The sequence below is a fragment of the Anabrus simplex genome, chromosome 1 (assembly GCF_040414725.1).
Source record: "Anabrus simplex isolate iqAnaSimp1 chromosome 1, ASM4041472v1, whole genome shotgun sequence".
Lineage (NCBI taxonomy): Eukaryota > Metazoa > Arthropoda > Insecta > Orthoptera > Tettigoniidae > Anabrus > Anabrus simplex.
The window spans coordinates 104114715-104132163 of NC_090265.1; the positions used below are offsets into that span (position 1 = coordinate 104114715).

Consider the following 17449-nt stretch of genomic DNA (forward strand, 5'->3'; position numbering starts at 1 on the left):
TCGGGAATACAACTGGGGAGGATGACCAGTACCTCGCCCAGGCGGCCTCAATTGCTATGCTGAACAGGAGCTTTGTGGAGGAACGGGAAGATTGGAAGGGATAGACAATGAAGAGGGAAGGAAGTGGCCGTGGCGTTAAGTTAGGTACCATCCCGCCATTTGCCTGGAGAAGAAGTGGGAAACCACGGAAAACCACTTCCAGGATGACTGAAGTGGGAATCGAACCCACCTTTACCGAGGCTGAATGGACCCTGTTCCAGCTTTCGTACCACTTTTCAAATTTCGTGGCAGAGCCGGGAATCGAACCTGGCCCCCCGGCGGTGGCAGCTAATCACAATAACCACTACACCACACAGGCAGTACCAAATCCTTCATACCAAATGAAATTCCAACCGTGTGCACAGGAGTAAGAAAAAGAGCTGCTCGACTAAGCGACATGTTTCGAGCTGTCATTGAAGAGATGGCATGGAATGACGAATAAGCTTGAATGGGGTTTCTAATAGGAAAGATCATAACATGGTGATAACGTTGGAATTCAAGAGGTCAAATTGGCTCAAATGTTCGGTTATGGGAAGAGGGCTTAGGGATTGGAATAATTTACCAAGGGAGATATTCGAGAAAGTTCCGACTTATTTGATATCATTTAAGGGAATACTAGGTGCCTTCGTGCCCCGGGCGGCAGCGCTCTGGCCTCTCACTGCTGGATTCCGTGGTTCAAATCCCGGTCACTGCATGTGAGATTTGTGATGGACAAAGCGGAGGTGGGACAGGATTTTCTGCGGGTACTCCGGTTTTGCCTGTCATCTTTCATTCCAGCAACACTCTCCAATATCATTTCACTTCGCCTGTCAGTCATTAATCGTTGCCCCAGAGGAGTGCGACAGGCTTCGGCAGCCGGCACAATTCCTATCCTCGCCGCTGGATGGGGCTTCATTCATGCCATCCCTGACCCGGTCGAATGACTGGAAACAGGCTGTGGATTTTCATTTGGGTTTTTATTAAGAGAATACTGCGTAAACAAGTGATAGGGAATCTGCTGTAGACAAATGTAGATCAGTAAGTTGTGATTGATGATGATTATGCCATCTACGATGACTTAAAGAGCTTCATAGCGAGGGCATCAAAATGAATGGTGGGTGAACGCCAGTGAATTAAAATGTCTGATTTCACGGTACTGGACAATTGTTGGCATACTGTCTTTTCCAGTGACTGGCCGCATTTGTTTATACCGGAGAAACAAACAAAATATGTAGATAAACAAGTGACAATCTTAAATTAACTCACACCACGGTAGACTCGTGACGTGCAACCTCTGGTGTTGCAAGGAGAAGATCTTCTACCGTGCAAGATGCAGGCCACAGCATGCAATCCAGTAGATGTTCCATGGTCTGGGGTTCTCCGCAGTCACAATTAACTTTGTGGACAGGGAAGTGCCATTTCTGGAGACTGCGTTTGGATATTCCAGAACGAAGACGACTGAGTGATCTCTACACAATCCAAGTTTGTTTATGCCCGGGTGGGAGGATTTCCGAAGGACGGTACCATGTAGAGTTATTCTCAGGTCGAGAAAACCATACTTATTTTCTTGCTGTAGCCAATGTAGTTTACAAGACAGCAGTGGTTTTCAGGGAGCTTCTCCTGGATCTCAGTCTTGGTACATAATCATACAGCGGGTGGGATTGCTGATGCCTATTTAGTTCTCTTTGCATTGGCAGTTACCTCACGAAGAATATCTGGTGGCGCTCTCCATGCAGACTGGTAGAGTTTTACAAGAGGCTTCAGACAACCTGTAACAAGCCTGCATGTTTCCTTGAGCACTTTGTCAACATTTTTTCGCGTAGGTAGATTTGTATCAAAGGCGTGCTCGGTTCGCCCGGAAGGACGTGGGTTCGAATCCCCATCAGGAAGTCGTAAAATTTAAGAAATGAGCTTTCCACTTCCGGAGGTGCATATGGCCCTGAGGTTCACTCAGCCTACACCAAAAATGAGTACCAGGTTAATTCCTGGGGGCAAAGGCCGCCGGGCGTAGAACTAACCACTCTACCCCATCACGTGCCGAGGTTAACAATGGTGGAAGCCTTTACCTTCCACTTCTCCCAAGGCCTTCATGGCCTGTACGGAGGTGACTTTGCTTTGCGTGTTTACTAAACGTATTCCTTGCCATGAGATGTTATGTTTGCCTGATTGTGCTTGTTATGAAATACACACTGTTGGGTTTTTGCTGTTTGGGCGAAGATGGATGTTATAGTAACAGGCATCCAATTCTCTCAACGCATCTGTAAAGTGGGCTTCAACATATGCGAAAGATTTCCCTTGACTTGCTAATGCCAGATCGTCGGCATACAAGAAACATCTTGTGTTTATCGGAAATGGTTAGTCATTGTGTAGAACACTTCCTCGTGGTAAGTCATTTCTTTGACATCTCCATCGACTAGGTTGTCCCTGGAAATCCAGAAGTGCTCTAGCGTTATAAGATGTAAGTCCTGATTCGTAATTAATTACTGTGTTAGCAGTATGCAGTTGGTGTAAGATAAAGAAACAGTAGTGAACTGGAATAGATATTTTGGCGTCACCTCCCGACACCTCCTTGATTTTCTTCCATTTAAAACCAACCAAATACACATTTTAATAATAATGTTATTGGTTTCACGTCCCACTGACTACTAAGGTTTTCGGAGACGCCAACGTAAAAGAATTTTCTCCCGCAGGAGTTGTTTTACTTGCCAGTAAATCTATCGACACTGGGATGAGGGAAGTAGGTACTTAAAAGAGAGTCACAGACCAATCGCTGATTGGCTTTTGAGCGTGTGACGTTACTGTGCGGGGGATTTGAAACTTGGCGCGCGAGTTGGGCGTGACGTCACTTGGCAGGAGAATTGAAATGTGGAAATGTGGGCGTTGCTCGCTACGTGTGCAAGCTTAGCATAACAGGCTTGGATTCGATTCCAGGCTTAACGTTATAGGGGTGCCAACCTTACAGATCCATGTTCGATGCCCAGACGTATGCAAGCTTAACCTTACAGGCTTAAGATTCCACTCCAAGCTTAACATCACAGGGCTGCTAACCTTACTGAATAGACGCTTATTATTATTATTATTATTATTATTATTATTATTATTATTATTATTATTATTATTATTTCTTTCGTGCTTGACGTGTCGTACTAAGTATAGTGTAACTAAGCACGTTGTTGTTAACTATTTATTTCATGCTCTCTCATTAACGAATCGTTCTTTTGATTTGTTGTTGTTGTTGTTAAATTATTAGGAGCTTTGTAACATCGAGGTCAAGTCAGTAAGGTTAGTAGCCACGCCCATATTTCAAATCTTCCCAGCTGTGTTTTTTAACGTTGGATGTTATTTCTATTTCGAAACTTCGAAAAGAAACAGTTATGGGTGAGTAGATATACTGTATATCACCTAAGTATTCAAGGTTAATTTTTGATGAATTTTAAGCTAAAAGCAGTTGTCTAGGACTACCGGTTTAGGAGATAAATAATTTTTAAGTTATGGGATGTTTTCACTCCCCTCCCCTCCCCAACACCAGTGCATTTTAACAGTTTACAGTCACTACAATAACACAAGTTACCAAACAAATTCTACACATAAGTACACGAGGCTGACGACCTCGATGTTACAAAGCTCCTAATAAATCAACAACGACAACTTAAAGGGACAGTTCGTTAATGAGAGAATGAAACAAATAGTTAACAAAAAACTTGTTTAGTTACTCTATACTTAGCAGGACACACCAAGCTTGAAATAAATAATAATAATAATACTAATAATAATACCGGTAATAATAATAACAATATAATATTAACCGTCTAGTCAGTAAGGTTAGCAACCCTGTAAAGTTAAGCCCGGAGTCGAGTACAAGCCTGTTACGTTTGCACATGTAACCAGCCACACCCACATTTCAAATCACCGGCCAAGTGACGTCACACCCAAATCACGCGCACACATTTCAAATCTCCCATGCTGTGACGTCACATGCCTAACAGCCAATCAGCGCTTGGTTTATGACTCTTTAGGTACCTACTGACGTATTTGCACACCTTCACGCACCACCGGACTAAGCCAGGATAGAATCTGCCAGCTTGGGTTTAGAAAGCCAGCGCTTTAACCGTCTGGGCAACTCAGCTCGGCCCTAGATATAACTTACCTTTCTAGAACTATATTATTATCATGGCAAACAATACTTACACACAACAGCAACAACACTTAACAACCAAGCGATAAAAAACATATTTTAATTACCTCGATTAAGAAGAAACTGACTTATGAGTGCCTTTTAACAATGACTAATTCAGTTATAATTTCAGGTTTTGTACGTGAGACTGTACATTATATAACATGATACGGGGTTTAAAATATACACCACATAAATTATAGCATATCATGATGATGACCTATTCGTGTTCGAAATTTTACTTACCCGGACTGACAGTGAGAGCTTCGATGAATTGCTCCTTCCACGACGAGGTGCCAACCAGCAAGGAAGCATTCGCCCTCTGGACAAGTTTGTCTACTGTATTCTGAAAAATTAAACATTTCATGTTAATATACAAATGAATATAACAGATATATATACACGATAATTTTCGATTACAATTGGTAAGAACTGTGAAAATAAAACACTGTTAAGGAAAGGGATTGTTGCTGTGTTAATTACAAACACCATTTCTGGAATGTTTCTAGTATAACATGACAAACAAAAAATAAAGTTGAAAAAAATATCAGAATAGATTGGGTGATTTGTTTTTAATGAAAGTACTGTTATACTGAAGTTAACAAGGAAATTGAACTATATACCATTATAATTGGAGTTGCTCCGTAAGGATAAGTTTCATCTGATGGTTACGTAGGCTTATTTGTCGACGATATTTTCTGTGGCTACTGACTGCATAGTGCAGATAAATTTCCTTGATTAAAATAAACAACACAATTATATTGCATACTAGCATGTACCTGCTGCTTTACCATTTATTTAAAAGCAGATTAAAATATTTATTAACACACATCGTTTTTACATAAATTGCGTTAATTAGATTATGTTGTGTTATTTTTAAAAACATATTGTAACTCCAATACTTAAGATGTACCCGGTTGGTGGATGGTACAAATGATATTCAGACATATAATGGAACTTTCGGATAAACTATGTTAGCTGTCCTTCCATTTGGAGCTAATATGTATAGTATGTTTGGCTTTCCAACTCTTGAAGAACCCACGTACAATTGACCATAAGAGAAGCACCGTTTTTGATGAAATGAAATGTCGTACGGCTTTTAGTGCCGGGATATCCCAGGACGGGTTCGGCTCGCCAGCTGCAGGTCTTTATATTTGACACCCGTTGGCGACCTGCGCGTCGTGATGAGGATGAAATGAGGTTGAAGACAACACATACACCCAGCCCCGTGTCATTGGAATTAACCAATTAAGGTTAAAATCCCCGACCCGGCCGGGAATCGAACCCGGGACCCTCTGAACCAAAGGCCAGTACGCTGACCATTCAGCCACCGAGTCGGACACCGTTTTTGATGATTGAGTGCTACAACTTTAAGCGATTGCCCTTGTGCCTTGTTGATGCACATATCGAAACTCAAACAAATGAGGGAACTGCAGATGTCTAAATTGAAACGGTATACCCGAAGAGATGAAATGAAAGGAAATGGCGTATAGCTTTTAGTGCCGGGATGCGTCCGAGGACTTTGGCTCGCCAGGTGCAAGTCTTTTGATTTGACTCCCGTAGGCGACCTGCGCGTTGTGATCAAGGATGAAATGATGATGAACACGATACATACACCCAGCCCCCGTGCCAGCGAAATTAACCATTGATGGTTAAAATTCCAGAGCCTGCCGGGAATCGAACCCAGGGCCCCTGTGACCAAAGGCCAGCACGCTAACCATTTAGCCATGGAGCCGGACTCCGAAGAGATCATTTGAATTCGAGGAATGAAAGGATAAGATGGGATAGGCATAACCAGTCATGATGGTGGCTTCAATAATACTCGGCATCAGTTTCTTGACTGAGAATCATATACCGTTGCAGGCGGAAGGAGGATTCATATTCCTGAGAAGGATAATCGGTGTCACAATCGTCCACTCCAAGATATTAGTGGGTACTCTGTCATGTAGTTGACAGCCTCATCTGTAGAACATCGGATAATTCTTGTAAAAGTCGCTTGCTGATGACGATGACAACTTCATTTCTTGGAGCAAGAATATTTCTTTTTGGCACAGCCATACATGATCGGTGAAATGCAGAACCCATCTATGATAAAAATTTCAGATCTCTGCATGTCGTAGATTTTGCTGAGCATCGCTCACATAGACACAGACAAACACTAGGCAGACCATCCACCTACATATTTGTTGTGTTCAAGTCAATACGGATCAAATACCGGCCACTATGGTCAAGATTATTAATACTTCCGGATATTACAGAGTGAATTTGGCTCCTCGTGTCGGGGAACGAAAATAGCTTCCTATGTGAATGACTTGAAATGGCTCCTTGAATTGTATAACCTATCTTATGTAAGTTGTCTAGCAACGGAGAATCTATGCACTTAATCCTAGTTGCAGTACGTTGGGTTGCCATAACCCAACACTTGTTTTACGAAATTAAAAATCCGGCTTCGAGTTGCATTTGGATCTCCTTTCATCTACCTATGTTAAAAATTTCAGATCTCTGCGTGTCGTAGACACACACACACACACACACACACACACACACACACACACACACACACACACACACACACACACACACACACACACACACACACACACACACGAGTTTGCTCGAGAACATAATTTGATCAGGTGACATGGAGATTGTACATGGCGATTGAACGTCACGATAAGGTAATGGGAAAAATGATATGTCCCATAAATTATACCTTTACGTTAAACAACTATAGTGATACTCATGGGGATGCAATAAGTTTAAAAATATTATCATCAGAATGAGGTGTTTTTTAATGTCGCACTAACACTTCGAAGGCGATGGAGGGATGGGATAGGGCTAGGATTGGGAAGATAGCGGTCGTAGCCGTAAATTAAGTTACAACCTCAGCATTTGCCTGGTGTAAAAATGGAAAACCACGGAAAAGCATCTTCAGGGATTCGAACCCACTATCTCCGGAATGCAAGGTCACGGTTGCGCGACCCTAACCGCACGGCCAACTCGCTAGGTGGAAGAATGAGGTTGTAACCTATCCTTTCGTTTTAAGGATTTCCGTCATAAATACTTATGTCGGCGTTTATTCTAATTGTAATTTACGCTTAACCACAACAGCCAAGCAGGGTGACGCTCTTGATCCGATTTAGTGGCCAGTTCGTATGACACTGTATGACACTGTATGACGATTCTCCTTATATGCCTTCCGAACTACCCTACAATCAGCTGATCGTAACGCTGGCCTCGCACCGCAACATGGATGAAGTGGCGGTATTCGCAATCTATTATTAATGCTCTACGCTTTCGGCTAATGGCCTTCAGTTTAGCACCAGTGATTCCATAATGCGTAGTTGCAAGATTTTTCGCCATTCAAGAGCCACGCTCCAATGCTTATGTGCCAGTGAATGAGTGGCTCAGACGGTGGAGGCGCTGGCGTTCCGATTCCAACTTGGCAGGTTCGATCCTGGCTCAGTTCGGTGGTATTTGAAGGCGCTAAAATACGTCAGCCTCGTGTCGGTAGATTTACTGGCACGTAAAAGAACTCCCACGGGACTGAATTCAGTCACCTCGGCATCTTCGAAAACCGTAAGAGTTATTAGTGGCACGTAAAGCCAATAACGTTATTATTATTATTATTATTATTATTATTATTATTATTATTATTATTATTATTATTATTATTATTATTATTATTATTTCTTTTTTAACCTGCTTACCCTCCAGGGATGGCTTTTCCCTCGGACTCAGCGAGGGATCCCACCTCTATCGCCTCAAGGGCAGTGTCCTGGAGCGTGAGACATTGGGTCGGAGGATACAACTGGGGAGGATGACCAGTACTTCGCCCAGGCGGCCTCACCTGCTATGCTGAACAAGGGCCTTGGTGGGGGATGGGATGATTGGAAGGGATAGACAAGGAAGCTTGCTGATGATGCTTGTTGTTTAAAGGGGCCTAACATCGAAGGTCATCGGCCCAGACAAGGAAGCGGCCGTGGCCTCAAGTTAGGTACCATCCCGGCATTTGCCTGGAGGAGAAGTGGGAAACCACGGAAAACCACTTCCAGGATGGCTGTGGTGGGATTATAACCCATCTTTACTCAGTTGCCCTCCCGAGGCTGAGTGGACCCCGTTCCAGCCTTCGTACCACTTTTCAAATTTCGTGGCAGAGCCGGGAATCGAACCCGGGCCTCCGGGGTTGGCAGCTAATCACACTAACCACTACACCACAGAGGCAGCCTTATTATTATTATTATTATTATTATTATTATTATTATTATTATTATTATTATTATTATTATTATTATTATTATTATTCGTACAATTAGGTTCAGCCAGGCAGCGCTTCCGCCTCTCCATATTATTTCAGCTCGCCACGTGCACTTCAGGAAGATACTGTATTTTTCATTTCATTCCCACTTCCAGTTTCTAAGAGAGGGGTTACCCGCCATTTTACACGTCTCTAACTGCTTCATTGTTGTGGTTTGGTGATAGCACGTAGAACAGTTCAATGAGAAATTCACACACGTGTAGAGAAAGATAAAGCAGCCTTTCAAATTGTTTTATAATTTGTGAATTTTCTTCTTGTTGTAGTTTCTTAGATGTTAGGCTTTCCATTAATTATGGCTGTAAAATTTATTGCCTTCTGATAGTACCTGTGCAACAACCTGTGAGCGTTGATTGGGGCGTAGAATATGTCTACGATATCCCTTGGCTGTCGAAGGAGGCCACTACCTAGGCTCTAAACTTAAGACCGTGAGGCCCCTAGCCACGTCTGACACTGCTTCCATGGGCTTCTACCAGCTTCACCACATTCATCATTCTATCGGACCTCATTTAGTCAACCCTTGTAATGTTCCGATCCAGACAGTATTTAGGGCGAGACCTATCCATACTTTTAATTTTCATACTTCCCTGAACACAAGATATAGATGCCATTTCTTACTCTGATCCGGGCCCAAAGTTGTTTTAAGTGCCACTAAATCTACTGCCTTGAGGTTTCGTACCTGAGCACATAGAAATATCGCTTCTACTGTCTGAGATAATCAGCTCGACTCGTAACTGAAGGCCGTTACGCTGGTTACTCAGTCATGATCTGCCCATCTTTACGGTATTATTGAACCGTACATTTATTATTATTATTATTATTATTATTATTATTATTATTATTATTATTATTATTATTATTATTTGATCTGTTTTGCACTGCTCATATCTTGGTATTTCTCTTCCATTGTAATCCCTTAATACGTCCATGTATTTATTTGTTTATTTACCATACCGTAATTTATGCATCATTTTCACCTTTTACGCTTTCTCAGAGAACACAAAGACCATATTCCAGAATACTGCAACTTCTCCAGATCCTGTGTACGCTAGATTCAGAGAAAATTCGCGTTTGTTTACCTGTATTTTTTACGTTGTTGTGAAAACACATCTTTAGATTTCTCCGTTCCGTGAATTTGGCCGCGCATTGCACGCCTAGGCTTACAAACACTACCGGATATCACGGCTTGACTGAGTATGGCTCCTTGTGGCTTGGACTGAAAAATAGCTTCCTACACCATGGATTTAAAATGGCTCCTTGACTTGAATTACCTATCTTATGTACGTTGCCTAGCAACAGTGAATCAATGCATTTAATCTTGGTGATAGCACGTTGGAATGTCATATCCCAACACATGTTTTCCGGTGGTTTTTCATTCATAACTCACCAACGGAAGCGAAAATGAAAAATCTGGCTCTGAGGTGCATTCGGACCCCCTTTCGTCTACCTATGTTACAAATTTCGTCTCTGTGTGCTGTAGATTTGGCTGGGTATTACGTACACAGACAGACAGACAGACAGACAGACAGACAGACAGACAGACAGACAGACAGACAGACAGACAGACAGACAGACAGACAGACAGACAGACAGACAGACAGACAGACAGACAGACAGACAGACAGACAGACAGACAGACAGACAGACAGACAGACAGACAGACAGACAGACACTTCCTTTTTATTATTATAGATATCTCATAATATTCCTTCTCAGAAAGTTTTGAAGGCATATGATCTAAAATCAGATTAATATTCAGCCATCTTACTCTTTATTTTCCCCTTTTCCGCAATACCTGGAAAGGGCTTGTAATAAATTATATTGTAAGTTATTACAGAAAGACTTCGACAGTTGTTAAAATTCTTTTCTTGGGTTTAGATTTGTGTGATAATTTACTACGTTCAAACACAAGCCCTTACATAGTTCATCCCATTTTTAATATCCTAAGTAATTTTACACCTGTTAGTGTAACTATAATCTTTGATGTTGATTATGTTTTTAGTTTTAAGGGGAACATCAAGAAAATTGTCAACCACTTAATAATTTATGTTCTGATTTCACTATTCGGTCCTAAATACGGTGCTCTATACAGTTGAACAATCAAAAATTGACGCATGAAAAAAGTTGAAATTCTGTACGAGGTCAATTTTTGATTGTTTAACTGTACAGTGTCGGGTGAGGTAGTACGGATCTCTTTATTATCTACTTTCTGGAATTCTTAACTGGTCGTGGCGAAGAATTTTAATTTCCATATCCAAATCTTTCTCAACAAACTCGACTAGGATTGCACACAGTCTAGAACTTCGGAATAGTTATTCTCAGATCACTACTAATCTGAACTGGCATTATCAAATATCCTCGTGTCTGGGACTGAAAATGGCTTGCTACACCATGGATTTAAAATGGCTCCTTGACTTATACTACCTATCTTATGTACGTTGTCTAGCGACATTGCATTTAAACTTGGTGACAGCACGTTGGACTGTTATATCCCAACACACGTTTTCCGGTGGTCTTTCATTCATAACTCACCAACGAAAGTCAAAAATTCATTACAGATGTCCTGAATTTAAAATCAATTATGATACAGTCCAGTATTTCCCGCCAGGCGGTTGGCGTATACCACGGGGATACATGCTGGGCCGCTGAGAGATACGCGGAAAAGACGAAGTCTACAAACCAAATCAGCGAAAATTACAGGAACTTCGGAATAACATAGGAGAAGAAATATTCAACATTTCGAAAGTAGATTTACATGTTAATATCTGTTTAGAGACGCTACACAGTCAGCCTCGAAGCGAGTCGTGACCATTTTCAGAATCGTCTTTGAAAAGGTAAGTGATGTGTAGGACTAATTTATTTTCAACTCATCATCGATATTTAATATGAAATTATACAGACTTCAGTGTTGCCCATATCGTAAAATTAAATATGCGATGTACAGTTCAAATGTCCATCTCCAAGGCTAAATTGTTAGCGTGGTTCAAGGGGTCCCTGGTTCGTCTCTCGGCCAGATTGGGTATTTTAGCTTAGCACATAGACATGGAACCAGTTTTGGTGCAGAAACACGTAACAACATTTAATATGGAAGCAAAACACGGACCTTCAGGAATCTATCTGATACTCAGATCACTCATACAGTGATGAGATTTATAAGTTATACAACATGATACACAGGTATTGATAAAAATAAGTGATGAGGAAACTTAAACGTATTAAAGTATATAGGAAAATACATAAAGAAAGGCAATATTATCGTTTCACACACTATTTATATCGTGTTCATAGCCCCGACAATACGTGAATACACGTAAAAGCTTCTCACTAAAATCTTATGCTATCAGCCGAGAGGAAGTCTATCTGTTGGATGTCCAACCAAGAGCGGTGAACTCTTACGGAAATATGCTTAACTTATTGAAGAGTATTTGATTTATCAAGTTTCGTAACGTATGTCACTACTTTCGATTTTGGACTGCCATCTAGGGTCTTGGATTGTATTTTGCTTAGTAGAGAATTGTTCCTGTTGGAGGGTTGGCACCAGACAAATTAATTCATGTGTTTCTAAGTTGCCACTACAATCAGTTCAAATTAATCCAATCAATCATCGCCCAGCTAGTGCCTATAAATACTGGTTATTTTAGACCTTATGGGTCTGTCTGGAGATGTTTGAGTGCAGTGACGGAGGAGCTGGGGCAGCATGCAAGGTAGGCGAAACGAATTTTCTGTAACATATGAATTTACTTGCGTGAGGCGACGGGAAGATTACAGTATTCCCCTCTAGCATGTAACGGCTAGGGCGAGCCACGAATACCTTGATTTTAAATTTAGGCTTTCTTAAATTCAGTTAGTTTTGTAATATGTAGGTTTCTTGGCTGTCTGTGGACAAAGGGTTACCACCCTAGTGGGTGTCATGCAATTCTTAAGGATGTACGAGTGTGGACCCTCGTTTCCTTTGTTCACCTTGCTTTTTTGGTGACCAAGATTTTTCTAATTTTCTAAATTTTCCTTCATACTTTTCGGCAATTAATTTCCTTCCTGACTTAATCATCAACGTAGTACCGGTATGACTTATCCCCTGTGTCACCGCGTCTTCTGCCCCATTAGGTTTTATGGCAAGTCATGTCACGGGATTGCTTGAGTGAGTTCAGCATCACATTCTCTTTTGTTATTTGCCTTTCTATTAACATTTTATTCTCCTCTCTCTAGTGGTGATAAAAGCTGATAGCTTTACATGTAAAAGTACATTGATGTGAACTCTAGGCCCGTGAGGCCATTGTAAAACAAAGTTGAAGGTTCGATATGCTTCTCAAGGATAACTGCTGTTTTTGGAAGCTCTAGCTTCTTATTATCTGACTAAAAGATGTTTTTAAGACTAGCAAGTTTTGTATTTCCAAATGGAAGCCCCTTCTCCCCCTGTTAATGGTTAAGCTCTAAAGCTTAATTTTGTAATTTACTCTTACAAATATATCTTATTATTGTTATCTCTCATTGGGTTTTGTTATTGTTGTTGTCAGCATGGAAATGAAATGAAAACAAAACGAAAAGGAAAATAAAGGATAATTTTGAGAATACATTCAAAATGTAAAGTTTTGGAGTGATTTCTGTTCAGCCGCCTAGGCCCGACCGCTTCTTCCTCTCTCCTGCCCTTATTGAAATAGTAATAATGATAATAATATTGATAATACAAGGAAAATGTTCATATGGAAGAGTAAGGGATGATTTCCTATTGCTATATACTTCTTAGAGGTATATACATTTGTACTATCTTGGTTTATTTTGGCATGAATACTGCCTTAAAAGTATGTTCAAATAAAGAAACTCACTGTTTTAAAACAGGAGAACTTCTTCAGAATTAAAAAAAATGAATTTCCTTTCCTGAGGGATTATTTTATTACAGAAGAAAGCTTTAACAATATTTTGAAGCTATAGGAAAGGAATTACGTAAAATACTCACCCGCCAAGAAGTTCCAGGTATAGCACTTAGGGGTATAAACAGTGAAGAGGGACAGAATTTCTCTGACCTTGAATTCTTTGCTCTCCTTGATCCGGATCTGGGCCCGTACCATCTCGCCCAGTTTCGGCCTCCCCAGAAGCACCATCTTGTCCTCCTCCGTCAGATCTTCCGGCCGCTTCAACTCCACTTCCGCTATACGGCCTGCATCAGCTGCAATAGGAGAACTGGAGATCATGTCACTGATCGACAAAATAGGAAACAATTCGTAGTGGATCCAACCAAGGGAGAGAAAGGAGAATCACAGGGTATTGTAAGGTGGAGAGGGTATCACAGGGTATTGTAAGTTGGAGAGGGTATCACAGAAGAGGTAAAATTAAAGGAGTTAGCTTTCTCTATTCGGGCCCAGAGATGAGCGTCGGTAAACATAACACGAACAAGACTAACACACGTATTTCAAAACGCGGCTACATAACTAAAATTGAACCATGCTCTAAAAATAACCCTTATAATAATAATAATACTAAATTCGAGTAGATCCGATTCATTTTCAGGGAAATAAAGTCATAAAAGTAGCCAGGTAAAGGAATAACTCATTTTTCTATCGGTTTTACATCGTACTAACACATCAAAGGTTTTCGGTGACGCAAGGGTTGGCAAGAGATAGGATTGGGAAGGAAAGGACGTGGCCTTAATTAAGGTACAACCCCGGTATCTCCCTGCTGTGAAAATGAGAAACCACGAAAAATAATATTCTGCGCTGCCGACGGTGGGATTTGGACTGACAATCTCCCGAGTGCAAGGTCAAATCTGCATGACTCTAAACGCAGGTCAAATTCGCGCGGTAAATAACGATACATAATTTCAATATTTAATTATTAAACACTAATTCTTCCCTTAGAACGCAAGTATTTCATCGTCGATTGACTGTACTGTATCTTCTTCTCCTTCTTGTAGTGCCTACTCCATTACTGAAGATTGGCCATAATCACAGCTAAGCAGTGGTTTAGTTGGACCGGAACGGGCCGGAACGCCGTTCCGGAAAATATTTTCCCGCTTTAGAAAGACGTAACATTTTTACATTCAATAAGAAAATCTTATAAACGTCATGGGTGTACTCTAGCGGACTAATATCGCACCTTACGGTTTTATGTTCATAAGATACGGTCGCTTTTACACTCCTGGGCGGTTTTCTGGTTCTTTAAGTTTGTCTACACCGTATTGGATTCGGAGAGCGGGAAGTGAGCGCAAAAACTTTCTTCCACTCGTTATGTTTGTGTGAATCTAAGTTTTATTTTATGTTTTGCTCAATGTGTTGCTGTGAAGCAGATATTATGGAATCTCTCTGCAGTTAATGAACATCAGTAGCCCCGTTGTACCTTCCAAGTTTTCCAGTAGCTGTGAAAGTGAGTTGTGAGTGTGACCATGAGTTTACTGAAGTGGCGGGGTTAAAAAAAACCGCTGGGGATGAAAATGAAGAATCAAAGAATACTAGAAAGATGTGTGATGGCTCAAGTAAAAACGAAACTGAATGGAGTTCCGAGAAGATTTGTTTCATTAAAGACGTGAGTATAAAGACAGAGCCTGGGTTAAATGTTGCTGAAACGTGTGATGCAGATTCAAAGGATAATCTAGGTTATGGTTCTACACCTTCTACCATCGACTGTGAATTTCAAGGACCCAGCTACCGAAAAGAAGATTTTTCCAGACTGTTGGAACGAGTCTCAGTACCGTTAATTGTTGTCAGACAACAGGTGGTTATTTGCAGAAAATAAAAATTTAGGCTGCAATATATGTAAAGAGGAAAGTAAATTAAGATTAGGAGTTTCTAAAGGGGAAGGACTTAAGCTAATGAATGTATGGGTAGAATGCAAGGTTCATTACAACGAAAATACAGTAATATTAATCAACAACAAACAAGCCTTCGGAAGAAAGTATTTGAGCATAAAATTTCAGAATCTCACAAAAAAGCTATGTTACAAAAATCAGAATCTAATTAAAAGATATTTGAAAGTTGCTTGGACACTATGAATTTCAAACACCTAGAAACCACCGTTCGAGTATTTCGAACAGCATACTCAATTGCGAAAAGAAATAGACCCTTCGTAGACCTACAGGCTTATGTTTAACTTACTATACAAAAATAATTGGCCCTCCACTTCTACTTTGGATATCTGCTATGGTGGTTAGAGTGTTGGCAACCTTTGTGACTTTTTCCACATGTCAGATAAGAGGAGGTACATTAATGCTTTTAGAAAGTATGTCGAGACCAAGGAAATTCCAGTGGAGCTGATGTCTTTAATCAAGACTGTAGAGACCATTCCCATCTCTTCAGCAGTGAGTTCCTGTAAATATTTTGTTCCAACTAAATCACTGCAGCTAAGTCTGTATGAAGTTCGCCTGTCCTCATCAGTGTACTAGAATCTAGTCCTGTCCAATCCCGTAACTTCCTCAGCCAAGAATGCTTCCTTCGACCGCGACCCCACGTCCATCAATTTTACCCTGCATGATGAATTTTTTTTTTCTAGTTGCTTTACGTCGCACCGACTCAGATAGGTCTTATGGCGACGATGGGACAGGGAAGGGCTAGGAGTGGGAAGGAAGCGGCCGTGGCCTTAATTAAGGTACATCCACAGCATTTGCCTGGTGTGAAAATGGGAAACCACGGAAAACCATTTTCAGGGCTGCCGACAGTGGGGTTCGAACCTACTATCTCCCGAATACTGGATACTGACCGCACTTAAGCGACTGCAGCTATCGAGCTCGGTATGATGAATTTAAGTAGGTTGTACCTTCCATTCCTCATAATATGCCCAAGATAGGCTGACTTACTTTTCTTGATTGTACACACCAACCTTCGTTCCCTCTTCATGCGTTTGAGTACGGCAGCATTGGAGACGTGGTCAGTGCACGAGATCCGTAACATCCTTCGGTTCGGGTTGGGAAGACTTGAGAGAAAGGAGACGACCTCCTCGACTAAGTGGTGTGTTCCGAGCTGTCAGTGGAGAGATGGCGTGGGAGGACATCAGTAGACGAATAAGTTTGAGTGGTGTCTTTAAAAGTAGGAAAGACCGAGCTCGATAGTTGCAGTCGCTTAAGTGCAGCCAGTGTCCAGTATTAGGGAGATAGTAGGTTCGAATCCCACTGTCGGCAGCCCTGAAAATGGTTTTCCGTGGTTTCCTATTTTCACACCAGGCAAATGCTGGGGCTGTACCTTAATTAATACCCCAGCCGATTCCTTCCTACTCCTAGCCCTTCCTTGTCCCATCGTCGCCATAAGACCTATCTGTGTCGGTGCGACGTAAAGCAACTAGCAAAATAAAAAAAAGTAGGAAAGATCACAATATGAAGATAAAGTTGGAATTCAAGAGGACAAATTGGGGCAAATATTCGTTTATAGGAAGGGGAGTTAGGATTGGAATAACTTACCAAGGGAGATGTTCAATAAATTTCCAATTTCTTTTAATCATTTAAGAAAAGTCTAGAAAAATTACAGATAGGGAATCTGCCACCTGGGCGACTGCTCTAAAAGCAGATCAGTAGTGATTGGTGTTTGATGAACACCCACATCTCGAAGGCATTTATTCTCTTAATGGTGTCACATTTCAGAGTCCATGTTTCAGCGCCGTGCAGAAGCATTGAATATACATAGCATCTGACGAAGTTGTGACGTGTCTCAAAGCTGAGGCTTCTGTCACAAAGTAGATTCCTCATTTTCAGAAAGCTAGTACTAGCCATTTCTATTCGTACACGGATCTCTAAATCCGGGTCTAAATGGTCAGTACCGGGCGAGTTGGCCGTGCGTGTAGAGGCGCGCTGCTGTGAGCTTGCATCCGGGAGATAGTAGGTTCGAATCCCACTATCGGCAGCCCCGAAAATGTTTTTCCGTGGTTTCCCATTTTCACACCAGGCAAATGCTGGGGCTGTACCTTAATTAAGGCCACGGCCGCTTCCTTCCAACTCCTAGGCCTTTCCTATCTCATCGTCGCCA

At 41.4% G+C, this 17449-nt stretch overlaps 1 protein-coding gene across 1 annotated transcript in view; it reads right to left on the reverse strand.

Annotated features, from left to right (window-relative positions):
* The window catches only part of LOC136857464 (sodium/calcium exchanger 1), a 250240-nt gene that overhangs the window by 144420 nt on the left and 88371 nt on the right, over positions 1-17449 (reverse strand). The window contains exons 3-4 of the mRNA XM_067136181.2: positions 13529-13671; positions 4439-4538 (exon numbers count right to left, since the gene is read on the reverse strand). Of these exons, the coding sequence (XP_066992282.2) occupies positions 4439-4538; positions 13529-13671 (243 nt within the window). The remainder of the gene's footprint in view (positions 1-4438; positions 4539-13528; positions 13672-17449) is intronic.